Below are 20,538 nucleotides of genomic sequence, written 5' to 3' on the forward strand. Positions count from 1 at the left end.
GCCCTGGTTCTCATGGTGGACTTCAGTCACCCTGAAACCTGCTGTGAGTGCAATACAGCAGTACACAGGCAATCCAGGAAGTTTTTGGAGAGTGTTGGGGACAACATCCTGTGCAGTCAACTAGAGGCCATGCTCTTCTTGACCTGCTGCTCACAAACAGAGAAGAATTGGTGGGGAATGTAGTAGTAGATGGCAACTTGGACAACAGTGACCACAAGATGATTGAGTTCTAGTTTGCACTAGACGACCCCCTGAGGTCCCTTCCAACCCTCATTTTCTATGATTCTATTAATTTACAGGCTTCCCAACTTAGGCAACAAATGAACAAGGATTGTCAGGCTTGCAGCTTTGGATATACAGTACATGCCCAATTCCTGCCTACGTACCTTGCCCAGGGTCACGCAGGAAGTAGAGCTGGAAACTAAATCCAGTTTTCTTGGGTCTTATTCTCGTGTCCTAACCATTGTATCAGCCTTCCTCATTAATGTATCCTATTCATGATACTTGTTTACAGAGGGAAGAATAAATAGATAAAACTACGTTGACTGTTCTTGATAAGAAACCTCTGAAGAATGCCTGGCAGAGTGCTATCAATTATTAATACCGTCTTTAAAAATCCATTTGGGATTAATACTAAATTAAAACTATAAATAAGCACTTTTGAGTTCCCCTTCAGCACAAACCAAGAGCAGCATTTTCTGTAATATGAGCCAAAAGTTTAAATGCTGCTTCTATTTTGTGATCATTATTCCTATTTTATTTTCATCACATAGTATCCACATAATCCTGTTTCCCAATCCAAATTTGCACTTACGTGCTCCTTATATGCTTTTTAAAAGTCTTCTAGCTCTTCCAGTGCCAAGGATCCATCAAGTAAAGGTCACATAATTTTAAAATGCTTATACTGGTTAAAAAATGCTTAATTCTTCCTGGGATACAGCACTTCAGAATATTCTTCAAGTATTAACTAATCCTCACTAACCCTGGCACATTAGAAAAGTAGCATTTTCCCCCGGCATTTTACAATGGAAGAAACTGAATGAGTCATGTTTTTCAAAGGTGCAGTACATCTGTGATAAAATGGATCAGTGCCTCTCAAAACTGGAAAAATACAGTAACTTGTGCCAACCTATGTATAAGTCCACAGCAGGGAATAGCTAGCATGTGTTCTACACACCACTTTTCCCCCACCCATGCCATCCTTAACAGGGCAGTGGTCTAGATTCATCACTTTAATTCTGTCAGCTGGCTATTTCCCCTTAAGAGGGGAACTCTACAAGCAGCTGGCTAAACTGGCTTTACAGCCCTTTGGCACTTGCGGAGACTGTATACAGGTAGTCATGAGACCAGAAATGGGGCGTCATTTTCAACAGTTAGGATCAGATGCATTGGCATGTGATGCCAGTACATTACATCTAAAAATCTTTTTTTTTTTCCAAGAGGTCAGAACTTTTCTATGTTTTACTAGGCTTTATATTGTGAAAATGAGTTGTTTGTTTGTTTTTCTTACTTTTCCCTGCATACTGCATCCATTTCCAAGAACTCTGCTTGTATGCAGGGGCATTTTGTTCCCAGAATTGCTGCAGACAGGTGTATTGTGGAGGCTTTGCTTATTCATTTTTGTTTTATCTTATCTAAAATTTGTCATTTCAGACCGAAAATAAATGATTACTCTTTCTTTATGGAAGGACATAACATTATCGTAAATATCAATGTTTTGAATCTTTTCTAAGGGTTTTGGTTTAAAGGTTTGACTTCATCTATAGAACTAGCTTGTGTGTGTTGTACCTTTTGAGAGAGATCATTTGCTAACAAAACTTCTTAAAGACCTGTTAAAATAATTTGAGTCTTTTAGTTTCTTTTCAAACTATAATTTCAGCATGATCCTAGGAGTACACTGTGACTTCTACATCTCTCAAATACAGTGAATGTTTTCTTTAAAACGTGCATAATATATATTTACACACACACATTATATATAATTTTAAAACCTCAGTCAAAAACTGGCTCAGCCACTATGTCCATTCTACTAGAGAAGAAACTTGACTCCGGTGGTACAGTCTGTTTTTATGTGGGTTTCTTCTAACTTCTCTTGCTTATTATGTTAATGCATTATTTTATACACATTTTAAAAAATGTTTGCTTGTCTCTAATGTGCCCCAGCAGATAGATGTACTTTTGATGTACTTTTTTCTTTGTACACTGAAAATGAAAAAAAAAATCAATACAAAGAAGCTGGGGTGGGGGGAAAAAACCTAAGTTAAGTAAACAAAGAGAACAGAATCACCGTGGTCACGGTTATGAATCTAGCAGAGCTAGAAATTCAAGTTCTGTAGAGACCTCCTTATGATCTCAAGGTCACGGCCCCTATTCAATAAAAAGGTCTCCTTGAGAAGAAGGACACCCTTTCTCTCTCACAGACACCCACCAGATGGCCAGGCCTTCCACTTGTCCATGACGGTCATGGCGATTATTTCCCTGCATTAACATTTACTAGCAATTCTCACAAAACGGTCCCCAAGGTTCCATATTTTTCTCCTTGTGGAGTGGACCCCAACAGCAGTATTTCAGATGATCCCCCTGGAACAAACATGGGTGCATTGATACCAGAAGTCAGGGATTTTCAACCTTTTTAAGGAGTGTACCCCTTCTGGTGGGTACCCCTCCAGCACTGTACCCTCCGGAAGATCAAGGCGGGGGCTCTCCACCAGTGGCTAGTTGATGGGGCAGAAGGATAGTTGGGTGGCAGCAGGCAGTGGCAAGCAGCGATGGCAGGCAACAGCAGAAGCGAGGGTACTTGGGAAGTGGTGTGCTACAGCGCGCTTCCCAAGTACCCCTGCTTCTCCATGCTGCCGCCATGTACCCCCTGGGGCCTTCCCAAGCACCTCCAGGGGTACATGTACCCCCAGTTGACAACCCCTGCCATAAGTGACAACATATTTCCCTGTGTGGGCGCATTGATGCTCCAAGCGATGTCATATTTCCCTGTGTAGCCACTGATGCTATATGTGATGTCATCGTAAGTGAGGTCCTATTCCTCTGAGCTCCCAAAGCCTTTGCAATGCAAGTCATCAGCTTCTCTTCCACCAGGAGGGTTTTTAGAAAAAATCCCAGAAAATTATTTTATTTCTAACTCTCAAGTGCTGTGGGTCTTTGGCCTGTGTTGCCTTCCCCAAACCCTGAGGACCCTTCACTTGAATACGCCTGACCTGTGCCAGGCACTGCGCTGTGAGGAAACTCAGGGGGGATGTGCCTAGGGTGGCCATCATAGTGGGCAGTTCAGTTGTCCTCTGTCCTCTTTTGATATGAAACCTGATGCCTTTATGTCCTCGGTTTTTCTCTTGAAAAGGAAAATAGAAGGTTTTTCTCCTAAAGAGGAAAATCAAGGACATAAAGGCATCAGGTTTCGTATCAACAGAGGACAGAGTAGCAAAAACCCATGATGTCCTCTACGATGGCCACCCTACAGATGTCCCCTTGAAGCAGCTGCCTTGGCGGGGGGCCAAACCAGGCAACTGCCCCACACTTCGGGGTGAGGGAGGGTGAAAAATTTTGCAACAATTTTTTTTTTTTTGAAGTGAAGTGTTTGCCAGGACGTTGCATTGCAACACTCGACTACTGATTCAGTTCCCCAAAAGAATATTAAAAAGATCCAGCCATATAACTTCAAAAATCAAGCCTCCCCGAAACAACTGTACCCCTCCACCAAGCTGAGAGGTCGGCTCCTCCGCCCACACGTGCGATGGCGAAGGACTGGAGGAGCCGGCGCCCCGCCCCCACAGTGACGCACGGCCCGCGTCGCCCCGCCCCTCCGCACGCGGCGGCGGAAGAGCCCCCGGGCCCCTCCCCCTGCCCCGCGCGCCAGAGCCTGCCGCGGCGCCTGCGCAGTCGGGGCGGGGGCGGGGCGAAGGGCCGCCGCGGAGAGGGTGTCTCGCTCCCTCCCGCCATGTTGTTGTGAGTCTCTGGCGGCGGCGCGGGGGGGCGGGGAGGCCGGAGCGGGGGCGGTGGAGGGTTCCTGGGCCCGGTCCGGCTCCATCCCAGCCAGCGGCGCCGCCGGACAGCCCGTGAGTCCGTGGGCGGGGGCGGGTAGGCCGCAGCGCGAGGCCGGGGCGGGGGCGGGAGCGGAGCCCCCTTTGTCTTGGGCCGGGGCCTTTGTGGCCGCGGTGAGGGGAAGGGGTTAAAGGGGCGGGGCCGAGCGCAGCCCTGACAATGGTGGGGTTGCGCCCCCCCCCCCATTTGGGCTGCGCCCCCCCGGGGGTCCCCGCGGAATTGAGCATTTTTCCAGCGGGTTGGCTGGTGTAATCCAACATATGAGGTTTACCCCCAAATCATGTATGTCCTCCACTGTGAGGGGTTGGAGGGGTGGTTTGGATGGTGGGGGGGCCGTGTCCCGAATCGGGCTTCATTAGGCGGTGCTGGGTTCCGGGAAAGAAAGGCGACCGGCCGGGGGCGGCCCCGCGTGGTGTGGTCGTGTTGCGGATGTGCGGCACGTGGCAGGGAGCGGAAAGCAGAGCAGGCAGGGGGAGGGATCAGAGATGGGACTGTGTTTGGAAGGAGCAGGGTCCCCCCCTCCCCAAAAGATAGGCCCCCGCCAGTGTATTGTCAAATCTGTAGTAGTAAAATCCACCTGGGTTTGTTTTCTTTACGTTGCGTGTGAACGAGTGATTCTTCCATGTGGGTTAGTGGTGGCGGCCTCGGCTTACAGCCCACGGGTCAAATGTGGCCCGTGGAGCCATAGTGTGTCCCTGCCATGGGTGGACGTTCAGTGGCATGGGAGCAGTGGGCGATGTTTGTAGATTGTAAACCTCGGAAGATCGGCAGGTCAAGCCCCCTGCACCAAGCAGGAAAGATAACTTGGGGTCAGGTTAATTGCTTCTACAATTTTAAGTCCGCCACCCCTGCCCCGCCGCCAGGTTCTGCGCCCACGGGGAGCCCTGTGGAGCAGGCGGTGTGGCCCCCAGGTTGTGTGTGTGGGTGCTCTGAGCTGTGTTCCACGTGTGTCTTTGAGGCAATGCGTGGGGTCAGGCCGGCACACCGCCTTGGTGTGCGGGGTCAGGGGTTGAGCCCCACTGGTTTAGTGTGTCTCTTTTATTAACCGTCTGTTCTTTCTCAAAACAGCATTCTTTTAGGTACTAGGGGCCAGATTCTGTTCTGTCTGTTAGGCTGTGACATACAGTTCAGTCCCCGAGTGTGATCCTGTTCCACCCTATTTGAGTCCCTTAAGTGCAGTTAAGGAAGCGTTGGATCCTACGTACTCCTTTTGTGACTTAGTCTTAAACCTGAGATAATGGCATGTTATAAAATTAGCCATGTTAGCTACTTTTTCAGGGACTTGAGGAAGGTGGAATTGGATCACACTTAGGCACCTAAAGGTGAAGTAAGATCTGGCTGTACGAGTTGAACTGTATAGGCTTTGGAAGGTGAGGAAAATGAAAACAAGCCCATACATTTATGAAATCACTAAAGAGTACTACCTAAAGTAGTTTTTTCCATATATAATGCTGGTAATTTTAATATTTTGAATGTTTAAAAGTCTACCTGCCTCTGGCATTCAGGGGTTTAGGAGCAAGATTTGTTTGTATTCTTAGAAATGTAGGATTTTCATTATTACCCTGCTATGAAGAGGGGTTGTGTGTTTTTTTTGGTGGCAGTGTGGTTGAAGAAAGGTAATTTAGTTGTATAAGTTTTTATTAACACACACAACCACCACAGCATCTGACAGCTGATTGAAGTTGTAAATGGAGTTAAACTAGCGGGTGTATGCAGGTGAGGAGGTGCTTGATAAGTGCAGATTTATCCCAGACTTATGTAGTCTATTGGAGGGATTGTGTGTGTGTGTGTGTGTACATGCGCACGTGCGCATACATGCCCAAACATGCTATTTTGATCATTGGTAGGATTTTTTGTGCCGCTTCCAAGGGTAGTAGAAGGGTGGCTAGGCCATTGTAACTTTTGGGAATGGGAGATTGTTCTTCAACATGACATTTGCAATAGTGCAGAAATGTGGAGGGGCTTGACCAGAAGTATAACAGGCTTGCCTGAAGTGGTACCTGCAGTAAAGTCTGCTGGAGGTAATAACTATATTGCAGAAAGAAATGGCATTTTATCATGGAAAAATCAATATTTATTGTAGAATTGCAGTACAGATTAATGCACATCTATGTGTGTAAATTTTCTGACCATTACCCAGTAAGTAAACTTTATATGCGTTTATTGGTTGACATTTGGGGGAGCAGTGTTAGGCAGGCAGTTTTTCAGGGTTTGTGGGTAGTGAATGTGTGTACCTAGTTTTCCAAAATCCTTGCTCCTATGAACTCAAGCCCTTTCTTTATCCAGTGGTTTCTAGAGTGTTGAGATCAAGTTTTAGATGTACAAACGAAGTATTTATTGGTCATCTTCAGTTATTTCTGATGACATAGGTTGATGCCTTCCTTCTAGCATACAGGCTTTCGTACATCCTAGTAGGAGTTAAAAGGAAAAGGCCATAATTTTTCTTCTTCAGTGCTACAAATGAGGTTCAAAAGGGAGTGAGGAAATCCTTCAGTATCTGTTTTTGCATGAAACATACTACTTAATGTTTTCTTCAGGAAAGCAAGTATTCATTTTTAAGTTAAATTTTCCAAATGCATGTGATGATGGGTATGTTTTATGTATTGCATTCATGGGCACAAGAGTAGCTCATCTTTCCCCTTGTGTTCTCTTTTTTATTATCATTATTAAATTGAATTGAAAAATGCTTCCTTTTTCAACAAGAAGTTTCTCCACTCATAGTATAATCGTTGTCTTGCTTATTCTACACAATGCAAGTGTTCCAGCATTGTCACTTAGCCAGAAATGGGACAAGAAGTCCTTCATTGAAAGGCTTGTTTTCTCCTGTAACAACAAGTTCCATTTGTCATAGTGTTTTTAATAATAATGTTTCAAGGCACTTCACAATAATATACTAGAAATACTATATAACTAATGCTTTATGTGTACACATAACAATTTCAAATTACTTTAAATATGTTCAGGTTCTGTTTTTCAGGTCTTAAGTTCAAGCCCCTTACCAGAATTTGATCTCTTTGTTTCTTAGATGCTAGATATTCAGCATTCCACTTTGGGAAGTATTGCCAGCAAGTGAATCAAAACTGAGCCTTGTATGTGGCAGTATCTTTAAGGCATCTGCTTGCTTATCTAGTCACTGATTCTGCAGTTCCTTCTGAAGTCTCAGTTCTAGATGTGGCTTTTTGTGAGAAATGGACCTGTGAAAATTACTGTGACCATCATGTGGGCTAGGAAAGAAATAGAAACATTTCTGAAATGTGACAATAGGACAAGTGAATTCTTAATGGTGTAAATGAAACTCCCACATGGGGAGCAAGAATAAGTTCAGAACTAAATTTTGTGACCTAGATGTTGAGCTGTTCATTTTAATATTTTAAAATGTAGCGCACATCTGGGGTTTTTTTGTTTTGCTTTCTTTTTTTAAATAAGTGGTTACGATACTATGTTGTTTCTTTATAAGTTAGACCTGGTAATTATTGTAGTTTTGATAATTTCCTCAAACATTTCCAAGCATGTTTATTATTTGACCAATTCTAATGCAACCAAATTACCTCTCACGTAGCCAATCAACTGAAATATTGGAGAAATGGACAGATACAGATTACAGCACTGATGGGCTTTGTAAGTGTTTCAATTGTGAATCTTTTTTTTGTGTCTAAAGCTACCTTAAATCTTTGAGTTTTCTCTCTTGGGAGGGGCACTGGAGAAAGGTATTTTCTATGCCTATCTTTCTGTTTTGGAAGTATTTTTTTAAAATGCAACTTAAATTTCAGCCAAAAATTTAAAATCAGTATTCCAAAGTACTTATGACTTCTGGGGTTTTTTTGCCTTTGGATTTATAATTGCTCCAAGGATAATGCATACTATGTAAACTGGAGTAAAGCCTGCAAGTATTTTTAAAAGAAAAACTAATTTTGAAGTTCAAGAAAGTATAGCTGCTATGCATATGTACTTAGTTTTGTAGCTCGGTAGCATGCAACTACATGACATTTTGTACAGTTTACATTATAGCAGATGCTAGCGTCCCACTTGAATGAATCTTGGGACTGTTCATTAAAAAATGAAATGCTCTTATAGACGTGGTTTCATTATTTATAGTAACAATGCATTATTATCTTTCATGGCACATTTTATATTGCAAACATCTTAGTTCTCTTAATATTGCCTTTAGGGTTTTGTCAGACTGGGGAGCCTGAACTCTGAAGTTTCAGAATTCATGGCATGTTAATAGCATGCTACCGCAGGGAGGTAAACAGCTTTAGTAATCAAAGCTACATCAAAGTAGTTTTGAGTCTAATGTATTGCATTCAGAACCAAGAATGTTTAAAGTTACAGCAAAGTTCTCATTCCATAACTCTTTTTCTGATTGGAGATAGAGGAGGTATTAACACTGGAAATAAAATATGCATGTTAAGTGGGATAAAAGTAAGTCATAACCTTCTTCTGTCCATTTTTCAGATTTAGAAAATTCATTCTAATTGAAGATCTTTCCACATATGAGTTTTTGCCATTCAGATTTTGATACAGTTTCTTGGTACAGATTACGGAAGGTATGAAAGTTATTCTAAAATGAAAATAGCTGGGCATTTTTCAGGTGCCCTGAATTACAACAATATAAGATATTTTATGTTTATCTTTCTCTTGGTCTCAGTGGATTTTTTGTCACTTCCTGCTTAAGACTGATGAACAGAGATCCTGGTTTTCTATGTTTAAAAATCACAAATTCTCTGATTAAAACCCCCCAAATCCGTGTTTTTCTGTGATTGAAATGAAACACCACTATATACAGACGTATTGATTGAACACAATGTTTTATTGATATTTTTACAATTTTAAAGCAATTTGGAAGCATACCAGTGCAGTGCCTCAATGCCTACAAATTTGGCATTTGATTTTGGGATTTTTATCATAGAAAATCAGAGCTCCCCCTGCCCCTTTGCTCAGAAGGACACAGGTCCAGCAGTGGCTGCCTTCCCCTCCCCCCACAACTGCTTTGTGGTACTGAGCAGCCCTGATATTCTGGTGCCCCGCCTATGCCATTACCGCTCACTCCCCACCCATTGTCCCCTGGTCTTCCTGGTGTTCCTCATTCCCTACCTGCAGCCCCAGCTGCCAGGGTTACAGGGCCAAGGACCTGGGTCCACAGCCCTCCTCCCTCCCCCCAGCACCACCTGAGCTGTGGCTGCCACCTGTGGGAGGTAGCAGCTTCTGCGGCAGAGTGGAATGCAGAGCCTGGCTTTCCCTCCCCAATGGGCAGCACACTTGGAGCAGAGCCTGGGCGGGGGAGCGGGCGGTCTGCCTGCTATGGACTTGAGTGGGGGAGGGGCCAACTCCTCACCACTGTATGCACTGCTATGGACTTGAGTGGGGTTGGACATGGGGGGGCATGTGCCACCCAGATTTATCCACAGGGTGGGTGCCAGTCAGAGAACCTTGACGGCATCACTGCTAGCAGCCCCTCACTGCCATGAAGAGTGTCTGCCCCTTGCCCTCCTGGCAGCAGCAAGGGTGGCAGTGCAGGGCTTGTGGTGCTGGAGCCTGGGCCTGGTCTGCTGTGCTGTGCCAGGTCCCACCTGCTGGGCTGCAGAGGCCCACGCAGGAGGGCAGCAGGGAGGGAAGCCCCAACCCCACAGCTGAGCCACGTCAGCCATCATGGCAGTGAGGAGCTCCCAGCAGTGGTGGCATCAAGGTTCCTCGCCTGGCCCCACTCTGCCCTGCTGTGCCGGGTCTGGCCCACTGGGCTGTGGAGGCCCCCAAGGGAAGCGCAGCAGGGTGGAGAGCTCACAGTAGGCAGCCTGCCCCACTCTATGCACAAATCTGGGGTAGGGGTCCACCAGTAGAGAATTTTGTGGCCAATACAGATGGCCAATTTTTTAATGAGCCATATCAGCTGATACTGATCCAGTTCCAATATGCAGCCGGGCAGCATGGAGAGCAGTGTCTAGCTGGTAGGTCTGTAGTGGGGGAAGGGGGTGAGAGGAAGGGGCCTAGGGAGGGGCAGATAGAGCTGCTCGCGGCTCCGCTCTAGCTGTGCAGCTCCTGACCCAGCCCCACACCCTCCCTCACCTCTGGGGCCTCAATCTGCCCCCCTCACCCCTTCCCCAACAGCAGACTTAACAGCTGGACCTGGCTGCTATCCACCTTGCTGGCCTGTGCTCGTGGCGACCTGTGTGCATGTATGGGGCATTTGTTGGTAGTATTATCAACCACATCAGCCAAAAAAAGCCGATTGCCGATGCAGTCAGTTTTCCTTATATCGGTGCCAATCTGATATGGTACAAATGTATCAGTGCACCTATAATCTGCGGGGCACATGCCCCCCCAGGTTAGTACACAGAGGTGGAGAGCAAGCTGCCCTGTCCCCCCAGATGAGCTGCCCGTGACTCTGTGCCACTCCTCGCCCAGCCCTGTGGCTGTGCGTTCCAGCCCCACGCATGGCTCTGGCTGGTCAGCAGCCCTGCCCAATTCCCTCCTTCCCTCACTGTGGGGGCCTCAATTCCTCCTCTTCCCCCCTGCACCAGACATACCTGAGGGAGATACTTTCTATGCTCCCTCAGGCCATCTGCACTTGTGCAGATGCACATACACATGGTGCCCCCTGCTTGACTGTCCTCTTCCTGCTCCCCCCAGCCCCTTCCGGGCTATAATTCTGCTGTGCCAACCTACAAGGGGAAACGTACTGTTTCCCATGTTTCTCTACTTTAAATCCAGGTTTTTCTGTTAAATCTGTTTTTACTGCATTTTTCTGGGGCAAATAGAAAACCCAGATCCCTGCTGATGAGGAAATGGACAGAGGAGAAATGTAGCAATCAGAAGGTGGTAGAAAAGTTCATTTTTACCACTTAAAAGACCTAGTCAGTAAAATATAAGCAAGTCCATTATTAATCTGGTATGTGGTCATCAGTAATATTTGTTTCTAGCCAAAAGTGAAATATTTAGAGACGGTTGGCACAGTGTTTTAGTCATCATGAAATCTAGTGATCTTTAATAAAAATTTACAGCCACTTTGGTTGTGGAATTTCTTATTACTGAGAAACTGTATTAAAGTTTTACACACAGTTCAGCAAGGCTGTAAGAAGGCCCATGGACTTTTTCATGTATAAGTGACATCAAGATTTAGAAGTTAGCTTGTTAGCTTGCTTTATTACTTCGTGTAAGGACTTGTAGGCTGTGAAAAACGCAATTCATAACCTCTTTATGTAATTTTTAAGGAATTTGTACATTAGCTGATCCTGTAAAAAGTCACTAAATCTAAATTCTAAAATTAAAGTTGATCAAGTTCAGCTACAAATATGGAGCTGATAATTGTATACTGAATTACAGCATGTTAATGTATTGTCTCTTAGAATCTTGTGGTAATTTATACATTTATTTTAATGGCTTAGTTTGGCTTACTATTTTTGCTTAATTAGAAAGAAGCCTATGCCAACATCTTTAACAGAAAGCACTGTTCTTATACAGTTGGACTTTTTTTGAAATCCTAATTATAAGAACTATGTATTTTAAAGACCTATGGAAAGCTTTTTATGTTATCAAGACTTTTTCTTTTTAGGTTCCTGCGTGGAATGAGCATTCCTTGTGTCTTCCTAGGCATGAATGAAGTGGCCTGGCAGGAGACCAGAGGAATGATGCATGCGAACATTGGTCAGGAAGCCAGTGGGGTTGGAGTAGGGGTTGCCCCAGCTGGAACAGTAGTTGAAGCAACAGCAGGGCCAGGTCCTGGAGCATCAGGGCCCAATTCAGGTGGAAACAATCCTCACACCATCCCTGCAGCTGCAGAGTCAGGTGCTTCCAGTGTCCAGGTACCCCTCAGTGGACGGTCTCAGGATGATGCCACAGTTGGATATTTTTTCCAGAGGCAGGCTGGTCAGCAGTTGCGTGGCTATTTCATCAAACACCACTGGCCCACAGGGGATAGCATTCATGTAGATCATTCGGTAGGTAGTTTGTTTTTCATTCAGACACTTCTCATGTTTCCTCTTGAATTCGTATCTTTCAGAAAAATAAGTGAGTTAAGCCAATCTTTCTGTATCAAGGGTAGCTTCATAGAATATGCTATTCCAAAATCTAAACCACTATGTTACTTTTGTTTAAGCATTTGCATTAGACCATATGCCAGTTCGTTATTGCTTTGGTAATTTTAAAACGTTAATAACGAACCGTAAGTTTTTGAACATTATGTATTTCAGTAAGTATTTAGTGTTTCCTAAGAGCACTACAAATAATTAGATTACTAGATCAGAACTTAGTTGATAAATGATTGTTTTAGTTTAATAAAAGACCAAGTTAATGTCTTTAAAATGAGAAGTAAGATGCATCTTGCACACAATCTTACTTGTTACACTTGCAGGTAAAAAAAATACTTGTATTATTGAGGCTAGACAAGTAAATAGTAGAACTTAATAAAGACTGCAGAGGTTTCTCTTATTTAAACTTGACTGTGTACAGTAGGGTTTTAACTATTGCTTGTTGCAGATAGTTTACGATGGTATGTGAGCTTCTAACATGTCAACCTGTGCAGCTTTCTTATTTCTTTGGTTAAAAAAAGATACGTTTGCATTTTAGAGAGCAGAATCTTTTCCTCACTAACTGCATAATATCACTGACTTTGATTAATCAGCAATTTAGCATACTTTCCCAAACCAAATGGTTGTAGAAAATACTCCAAAGCAATGTAGTAAAATACAGGAAGCAAGTGTAAATTCTGTTTCCCACTAACTTGAAAGATCTGTTATCATTATTTTTCCAATCTGCCTTCTGTCATTCTTTGTTAATTACTCTTATTTTTCTGTAATTGTTCCATTTTTTTTATTTTTGCACCTTTTGCCTTCTCTAATATTAAGCTGCAAAGGAAAATTAAAAATCTTTTGCCCTTACCTGCTTTTTTACATTTGTAGATGCAGGGGCATCTTAGAGTTGATATCAAATAATGAACAGCTGGATGTTGTTCTTGGATCGATTTTTGTTACAGTTTTTCAGGGAGGATGTTTTATGTGTAGGTTTAAACTATTCAAAGACAAGTAACTGATAAGTAAAGTTCACATCTTTTCTCCCTGCAGTGGAGATCAGAAAGAGCTGCAAAAGAGATTACATCCCAGTATAGTAGTTACTTTAGGTTTATCAGAATATTCCTGTGTTGAGGAACAGAGGAAGGTAAATGTCAAGTACCTAATGTACTTAAAAACATATTCACAGGGAACAGAAGACATATTCAAACAGTTTTATGCATTATTAAAATCCAGGAAAGGAGAAACTTACTTTATTTTTTCTGTTCATCTTTACATGGAAACTGCATTCTTCAAATCTTAATTATTGTAAGCAATGTCTCCACTATATTCAGTTCTTTTTTTTTTTTAACTGCTTTCTGTTCCCTTTAGGAATTTAGAAACATGAAAAATTGCTTTGAAACTCCAGATCAGTAGATTTCCCTAGTTCTGTTGTGCGTGCTGTAAGAGTTTCAGGATGTTCTGTCAGCCCCAGCGTGCACAGAACAAGCAGTTTAGGGTTCTCTGGAGATAAAATACCTGAGTAATTTCGATCTCTTTGCAAAAAGTCAAGTACTCAAATATACAAGTATTAGATCTGTAGAAAATTTAAAATAAAAAAGATGCTGGAAGGACTTTAGGCTAGATTGCATTTTGTTTGACATGCATAGGGTAGAGAAGAAATAAGAATGTTGGCCCAGCATATGAAAAGTTTTTCATGTGTTTCATATGTTTTGACTTCTTTAGAAAGAGGGGTTGCAAGTGATGCTAGGAAGAATAAATTTTACTACACTCAGTAAACAAATGAGAGTGTACAGTGTAGTCAAAAAGGTTCTGGATTTAAGAACTTGCTGAAGTGGCCCAGAACTTCTGGAGAAAATGAATTGGTCTTGCAGTTATGCTGAGCCTAGATTAGAAATTGAAATCCTTGTATTCAGCATAGATTACTTAAATCAGCTCTCATTGAGTCATAGAATGTGTGTATATTTCAAAATAAAGAAACAAGGGGAAAAAAGGAAGGGAAGAGAATAGCATAGACACAAATGGTAGAATTGAAGTTCCAGCAAGGTTTGAATAAGTTTTATAGTTTCATATTTGTTAGAGTTGGAAGGGACCTCAGTGGATCATAGAGTCTGACCCCCTGCCCTGGTCAGGAAAGAGTGCTGGGGTCATATGACCCCATCCAGGTGTTTGTTCAGTCTCCTCTTAAAGACCCCCAAGGTAGGGGAGAGCACCACCTCCCTTGAAAGCCTGTGCCAGATTCTGGCAACTCTTACCATAAAAAAGTTCTTTCTGATGTCCAGCCTAAATCTGCTCTCTGTCAGTTTGTGGCTGTTGTTCCTGGTTATTCAAAGGGGTGCCCTGGTAAACAGAGCATCTCTTATTTCTTGCGCCCCGCCCCCACCAGTGAATTTGTAAATGGCCACGAGATCCCCTCTCATCCTTCTCTTGTGGAGGCTGAAGAGATCCAGGTCCCTCAGTCTCTCCTTGTAGGGCCTTATCTGCAGGCGCCTAACCATATGAGTGGCCTTCCTCTATATCCTCTCAAGGTTATTCACTTCCCTCTTAAAGTGAGGTGCCCAGAACTGGATGCAATACTTCAACTGCAGCCTGACCAGTGCCTCACAGGGGGGAAGTATTACCTCCCTGGACCTGGTAGTGATGCACCTGCTAATGCATGATAGAGTGTGGTTAGCTTTACTGATTACTTTGTCACGTTGATGGCTTGTATTCATCTTTGGGTAGATGTGATATCTTTTATTAGACCAACTAAATAACTGGAAAAAATTGTTCTTTGAAAGCTTTCAGGCACAAACACCCTTCTTCAGGCATAGGGAGAGTCTGCTGGTGAATTGTGTGTTCTCCTGGGTAGAATAGAAGCCAAAATGCAGGTCTGTGAAAACGCAGATGCGTGGCAGTGAGGATCAGAGTGGAAGACAATAGGTATGAAGTGTATTTGGGTTTGTGTGTCATAGTCAGAGAATTGTTGATGTTCAGTCCTCTGGGAATGATGTTGTGTTTCTTACATAGGCTTAGAAAATATGTCTCGCACAACCTTCACATCTATTGTTTTCCACCCCTCTGATCCTCAGTGCCACACATTTTCATTTGTACAGATCCGTATTTTGGCTCGCTCTCTTTCTGTGTCTGTCTGTCTCTGTCTGTCAATAGGTACATGATGAAATCTTGGATGTTACAAACTACTTAGCTTTTAGCATTGTGAAAGCTAGTTGAAATAATTTAAAAATTGAAATCAGAAACCCACATGTTGGCATGAGATAGTTGGGACAGAAATTCAGTAAAGGATTATTTTTCTCTTCAGTTTATTAGAATTCTTTAACTCATCAAAAAAAAGTTCTTTATGCTGGCTATTTTCCTTTTTCAGCATGAAAATTGCTAAGGAGACTCAGGAGTTATTGAGGGAAGTGGGAGAAGGTGAAGTGTTGGCAGAAGGGAAGCAACCTAAGACAGTTAAAATAAATACAGTGGAACCTGGACACTTTGACTTAGGTTCTTCCAGCAGTTCTCAATCTTTTGCAGCTTAGGTCCCACCAACCATTTTGTCAAAAAACCCTGGTCCCATCATGATAAAAATAAAACCCCACATACCGAACAAATCCTGTCAAAATTGCACTGTTCAAGATACCTGTTAGTTCAAATATTTAAAGTGCAAACAACTTCGATTTTTTTCAATCAGGCAATGAGTTGAAGTCCCACCTACAAGACCTTCGCATCCCATCAGTGGACTGTATCCCACGGAGTGAGAAACTTGCTTTATCCTGTTGCAAAAATCAGGGTTTGTGAAGTATGGGTGGGAGGAGTTATACACAGCTGAAATAAACTGTGGGCTGCTGATGTGCTCCAGCTGTTTGCTGTGGCTTTTATTTCAAAGGGTGGTACTTCTTATGAGCTTATGCAGGACCACTGATGAGCTCAGAGTGGAGAAACAGTACCCTTTGAAGTAAAAGCTGCAACAAAGAGCTGAACAACTCCTCCTTTATTCACCTTGGGCTGACAGATGAAGTAGTGTGTGACCACCCAGATCTGAATGATCTAGGTTGCCCTATAATAAAACTTGAGTAATTTGTGTTATAATCTAATATGATTAAGATTAAATAGGTGTCCTAGAGTTCTATAGTAGAGTTGATTTTAATGTCTTCAAAAGCAGTGTGAACAGCGGAGTGGAAAAGTTTCAAATCAGTTAGCTAAGACTAAAAATGGATGCAAAGGACTTTAGAGAATGGTCAGCATGTGTCAAATAGGAAAACCCTTATTGATAAATGGAAAGTAGTTGATAAATCTGTAAATCTGTGAAATTATTACGACCTGAATCACTTTGGCAACACATTTTGACCTATTTACTCTGTAAGTGCCTCAACATATAAAGAAATATGGGAGTAAAATTACCAAAAAACATGCCATTTATATAAATTGATAGCTTCTCTTATTTATAATTATGTTCAGCTATGGTTGTTTCATATGGTGATATATCTAGCTGCTATAGGATGAAAGCATACATGTCCAATTACTGGATACATGGAAAAGCTCCCATTTGAGGATCAATTGGACTACTTAGTCAAGATAGAAGAAGTTAAAGCTGTACAGAATAACAAATATGAAGCAGAAAGGGGGCAAGAGCACCTATTCATATAATACTAGGGCCAATGGGACTGACTAAATTAGAAAGGCAGTGCATTTAAATGTAAGGAAAAGGCATGTTTAACACACAATTGTTTGTTGCAAGGCATGGCTAGAAACAAGAGTGTAATATAATTCAGCAGAACATCCACCACTGAATACGATCAGAAATAATTTACAATGCAGACCCTCATTCTTCAGAGCATAAGCTTGCCCCTACTTGACAGAATTAGGTAGCAGCTTCCCTTCCTTAAATATACAACTGTCCATCATAGGGTTTTTTGCACGTTAGCTGAAACGTTCACTGTTGACTGTGGGACAAGACTAATGTCTGTTCTAACACTGGAGTAGTGGTCTGGACTGTTCTGTTCTGATAATGTGTGACTTTCAGTCCTGAAGAAGTCTGTAGAATTGCAGATGATGATTCAGTTGTTAGAGGAAGGCATTTGTCCTCTGTGGCATCATCCCTTCCTTAATTCTTTAGGGTAAGTAGGTTATGGCTGTTCATCATTGACTTAAGCTGGTTCTGTCTGTACCTTGTGGAGACTTGTAGGACTTGAGAATTCAGTGCACTGCACTTGGGCAGTAGCAGTGTCCACTGCTGGAAGTAAGGCTACTCTAGAGGCTGAGGTGGGCTTTTTGGGAGGGAACTGCTTCAGTGGAAGTTCAAGACATGTTTTCAGGAGTCTCTAGGTCCAGCAGAAAGCAGTGCTTATAGGTTAGGAATGCCAGGGAAATAGTGCAATTAAAGCAAGACATCAGTAATCTACAATGCTTATGAATAGTGGCGTTTTAAGCAAGGTCTTAACCAGGTTCCAGTTGGAGTATTTTGTCTCATTTTGAGCACTTTGCTTCTGTTGACATTTATAGCCTTTTGGCAAGGTACAGAGAACAGCAGCCAAATACTTAATGAGAAATTGGGGGATTTAGCTAAGTTGTCTGAAAAGCTTATTCCTATGTTGTGGAGAAGAAGCTGCTAGTAGATCTGTTGCACAGCCCCTGTACTTCAAGAGCATGTTACGTAGGGAGCTGTTTTAATCATGCTGTGACAGGAAAATGCCTAGGTATTGTCAGATTTTAAGAAAAAGAAAAGGAGAAAAAAGCAACAATGACTGTTCCTGGATATTGATGGACATGGTCATCAGTGGCAGCCCCAAAACTCCACACTGCCACCCAAATGTAGCTTCTCCACTTTTGCATGCCTCCAGACCCACACAGCTTCCCAGATGCAGCCTTGCGCTGCTATACACTCCCTGCTCTGTGTTGCTACAAGCTTCTCTCTAGCTATGCACTGAAGCCTGGCCAAAGCTCCATGTTGCCACCTGGCCTCAGACCCACACTGCTGCCCAAAAACATCTCTGCTGTTACCTGGCCCTGTACTGCTGTCCAAATCCAGTCCTGCTGCTGGCCCCACAGATCCAGCCTGGGAAGAGTCCTTGCAGTCTGGACTTGGCTCAGGGCCTGGCATGAGTTTTCCCCCCTTGTTATAAACAAACACACACCTTTCTACACCAAATCAAAACAGTTTTCTGGACAATAGTGATAATTTGAATTTTGAAATAATACCTAATGCTTAAAGGTTTTCTTGTTTGACTGTAATAATGTGTCGACACCCACACAGTCAATAGGGTCGCCATCTGGCTGGAGGACCGCACCCAGAGGGTGGTAGTGGATGGGTCATTTTTCACTTGGAGGGATGTGGGCAGTGGGGTTCTGCAGGGCTCGGTCCTCGGGCCCGCACTGTTCAACATCTTCATTAGTGACTTGGACAAGGGGGTAAAAAGCACCCTGGCCAAATTTGCTGATAACACTGAGATGTGGGGGGATGTGGGCATGCTAGAAGGGAGGAATAGGCTGCAATCGGACCTAGACAGGTTACGGGGTGGGGGTGGATGAGAACAGGATGGGATTCAACACTGACAAGTGCAAAGTGATGCACCTGGGGAGGAAGAACCAGCACCATACCTACAGGCTGGGGAACTCCCTTCTCATCAGTACAGGGGCAGAGAAGGATCTTGGAGTCATTGACTCCAAGATGAACCTGGGCCAGCAGTGTGGGGATGCAGTCGGGAAGGCTAACCCGTACCTTGTCATGCATCCATAGATGCATCTCAAGCAGGTCCAAGGAGGTGATCCTCCCCCTCTGTGCAACACTAGTCAGGCTGCAGCTGGAGTACTGTGTCCAGTTCTGGGCACCGCACTTCAAGAGGGATGTGGACAATATGGAGAGGGTCCAGAGGAGGGCCGCTCGCATGATCAGGGGCAGCAGGGCAGGCCTTATGAGCAGAGGCTACGGGACCTCAGCCTGTTCAGCATCCACAAGAGAAGGGTGAGCGGGGATCTAGTGGCCTGTTACAAACTAGTCAGGGGGGATCAGCAGACACCAGGGAAGTCCCTGTTCCCCCAAGCACTGCCAGGAGTGACTAGGAATAACATTCACAAGCTGGCAGAGGATAGATTCAGGCTAGATATCAGGAGGCGCTACTTTACGGTCATGGCAGCTAGGATCTGGAACCACCTTCCAAGAGAAGTTGACCTGGGAGTCTTTAAGAGGAAGTTAGATGTATACCTTGCTGGGGTCGTTTGACCCCAGTAATCTTTCCTGCCATGGCAGGGGGTCAGACTAGATGATCTGCTCAGGTCCCTTCCGACCCTAGAAACTATGAAACTATGAATCTGAGCAGACCGGCCAAATTTTAGGTTGGGGAAAGATGTACAAAATTTCACAGGCATTTAACCTTCTGAAACACTGAATACGATTGGCAGGCAAATCTTATAAGAAGTTCTTGTACTTTGGAGGGAGGACTTGGCCATTGGTTAGTTCCATTGCATATAATTAAATGAATTGAGATTTTTTTTTTTTTACCATGTTAGTGACTGACACCTGTTTTCTATAGTGTGATTGCCATGACTTATGCTATAAAATTCAGAATATTCTTACCTTCCTTCTGATTATAGTTATAAAACTATTTTCCTAAATAGAATGGTAATTCATTCTTTGTTCGTATCCATGAAAAGGCATTAGCATTCAGTTGTCAGGTGGAAATGGGGCGTGTGTGTGATGATACTTTGGCAGAATGCTTGAAGATTGTACCTAGGAATGTCTTGACAATATTTGGGGGAAAGATTTGAAGCTCTTTTTAGTGCTTTAAAACTTAATCCTCTAGAGTGTGCAATACTACCATATTTCCTCACATTCCACATGCACCTTGTTTTTGGAAGGCAGCTGTAGAGAGAGTTTTTTTTCCAGAATTGTGACCAACTGATAGAGTAAGTCCTCCTGGACACGTAGTGTGGCATTCCAGGAGACAGTCTGGTGTGGCAAGGGCATAACAGGCCAGGCCCCAGACTTCTGCAAGGACAGTAGCAAGCTGCTACTTCTTTACTGTGTAAATAGCTTTTATATATGTTCCTGTAAATATGAAGTGTTTACACTCTACAAGCCTCATCGAGATACTACATACTGCACGCAGCAGCTCACTTGCAGTCGGGCAGCTCAAAATGAAAGGACTCTGCTTTCAGGGCCACAGATGTGACAGCCACCTTGGCAGCTGCAAGTCGCTGCCTATTTTGAGGGCGGGCACTTATTTCAGGTGGAGGGCTGCTTAACGATGTTTGAGCTTTCAAGGGCTGCATGAGTTGCGCTGCCCCCTAGTCAGCATCTTAGGAGCAGCATTCCCACCCCATACCACCCTGACCTTTGCCACCAGAAGCCTCTTCCCTTGTCCTCTGGAAATACTCATTTTGCAAGGGGGATTTGCTATCTTAGAACCAGAAAAAAACAAATCATATGCTAAAACCAAACACCTACTATAACATTTTAATTTTATTAAAAAAAATGTTGTTGTTATTTGTTTGCTTACTGTAT

At 43.5% G+C, this 20,538-nt stretch overlaps 1 protein-coding gene across 10 annotated transcripts in view; it reads left to right on the plus strand.

The window, feature by feature from the left end:
- Positions 1–3,883: 3,883 nt before the first annotated feature.
- Positions 3,884–20,538, plus strand: part of PUM2 (pumilio RNA binding family member 2) — a 112,575-nt gene continuing 95,920 nt past the window's right edge. For 4 of the 10 annotated variants that reach the window (XM_090031648.1, XM_090031663.1, XM_090031690.1 and 1 more), the window contains exons 1-4: positions 3,980–4,064; positions 7,610–7,668; positions 8,506–8,597; positions 11,600–11,984. In XM_090031648.1, coding sequence (XP_089887774.1) covers positions 11,613–11,984 — 372 coding nt within the window. In that variant the 5' untranslated portion in view covers positions 3,980–4,064; positions 7,610–7,668; positions 8,506–8,597; positions 11,600–11,612. Of the gene's footprint in view, positions 4,065–7,609; positions 7,669–8,505; positions 8,598–11,599; positions 11,985–20,538 lie in introns of all 10 variants that reach the window. The other 6 variants (XM_090031682.1, XM_090031658.1, XM_090031653.1 and 3 more) reach the window with 5 other exon arrangements.

Source organism: Crocodylus siamensis, chromosome 1 (genome assembly GCF_052110815.1).
Source record: "Crocodylus siamensis isolate JL-2025a chromosome 1, ASM5211081v1, whole genome shotgun sequence".
Lineage (NCBI taxonomy): Eukaryota > Metazoa > Chordata > Crocodylia > Crocodylidae > Crocodylus > Crocodylus siamensis.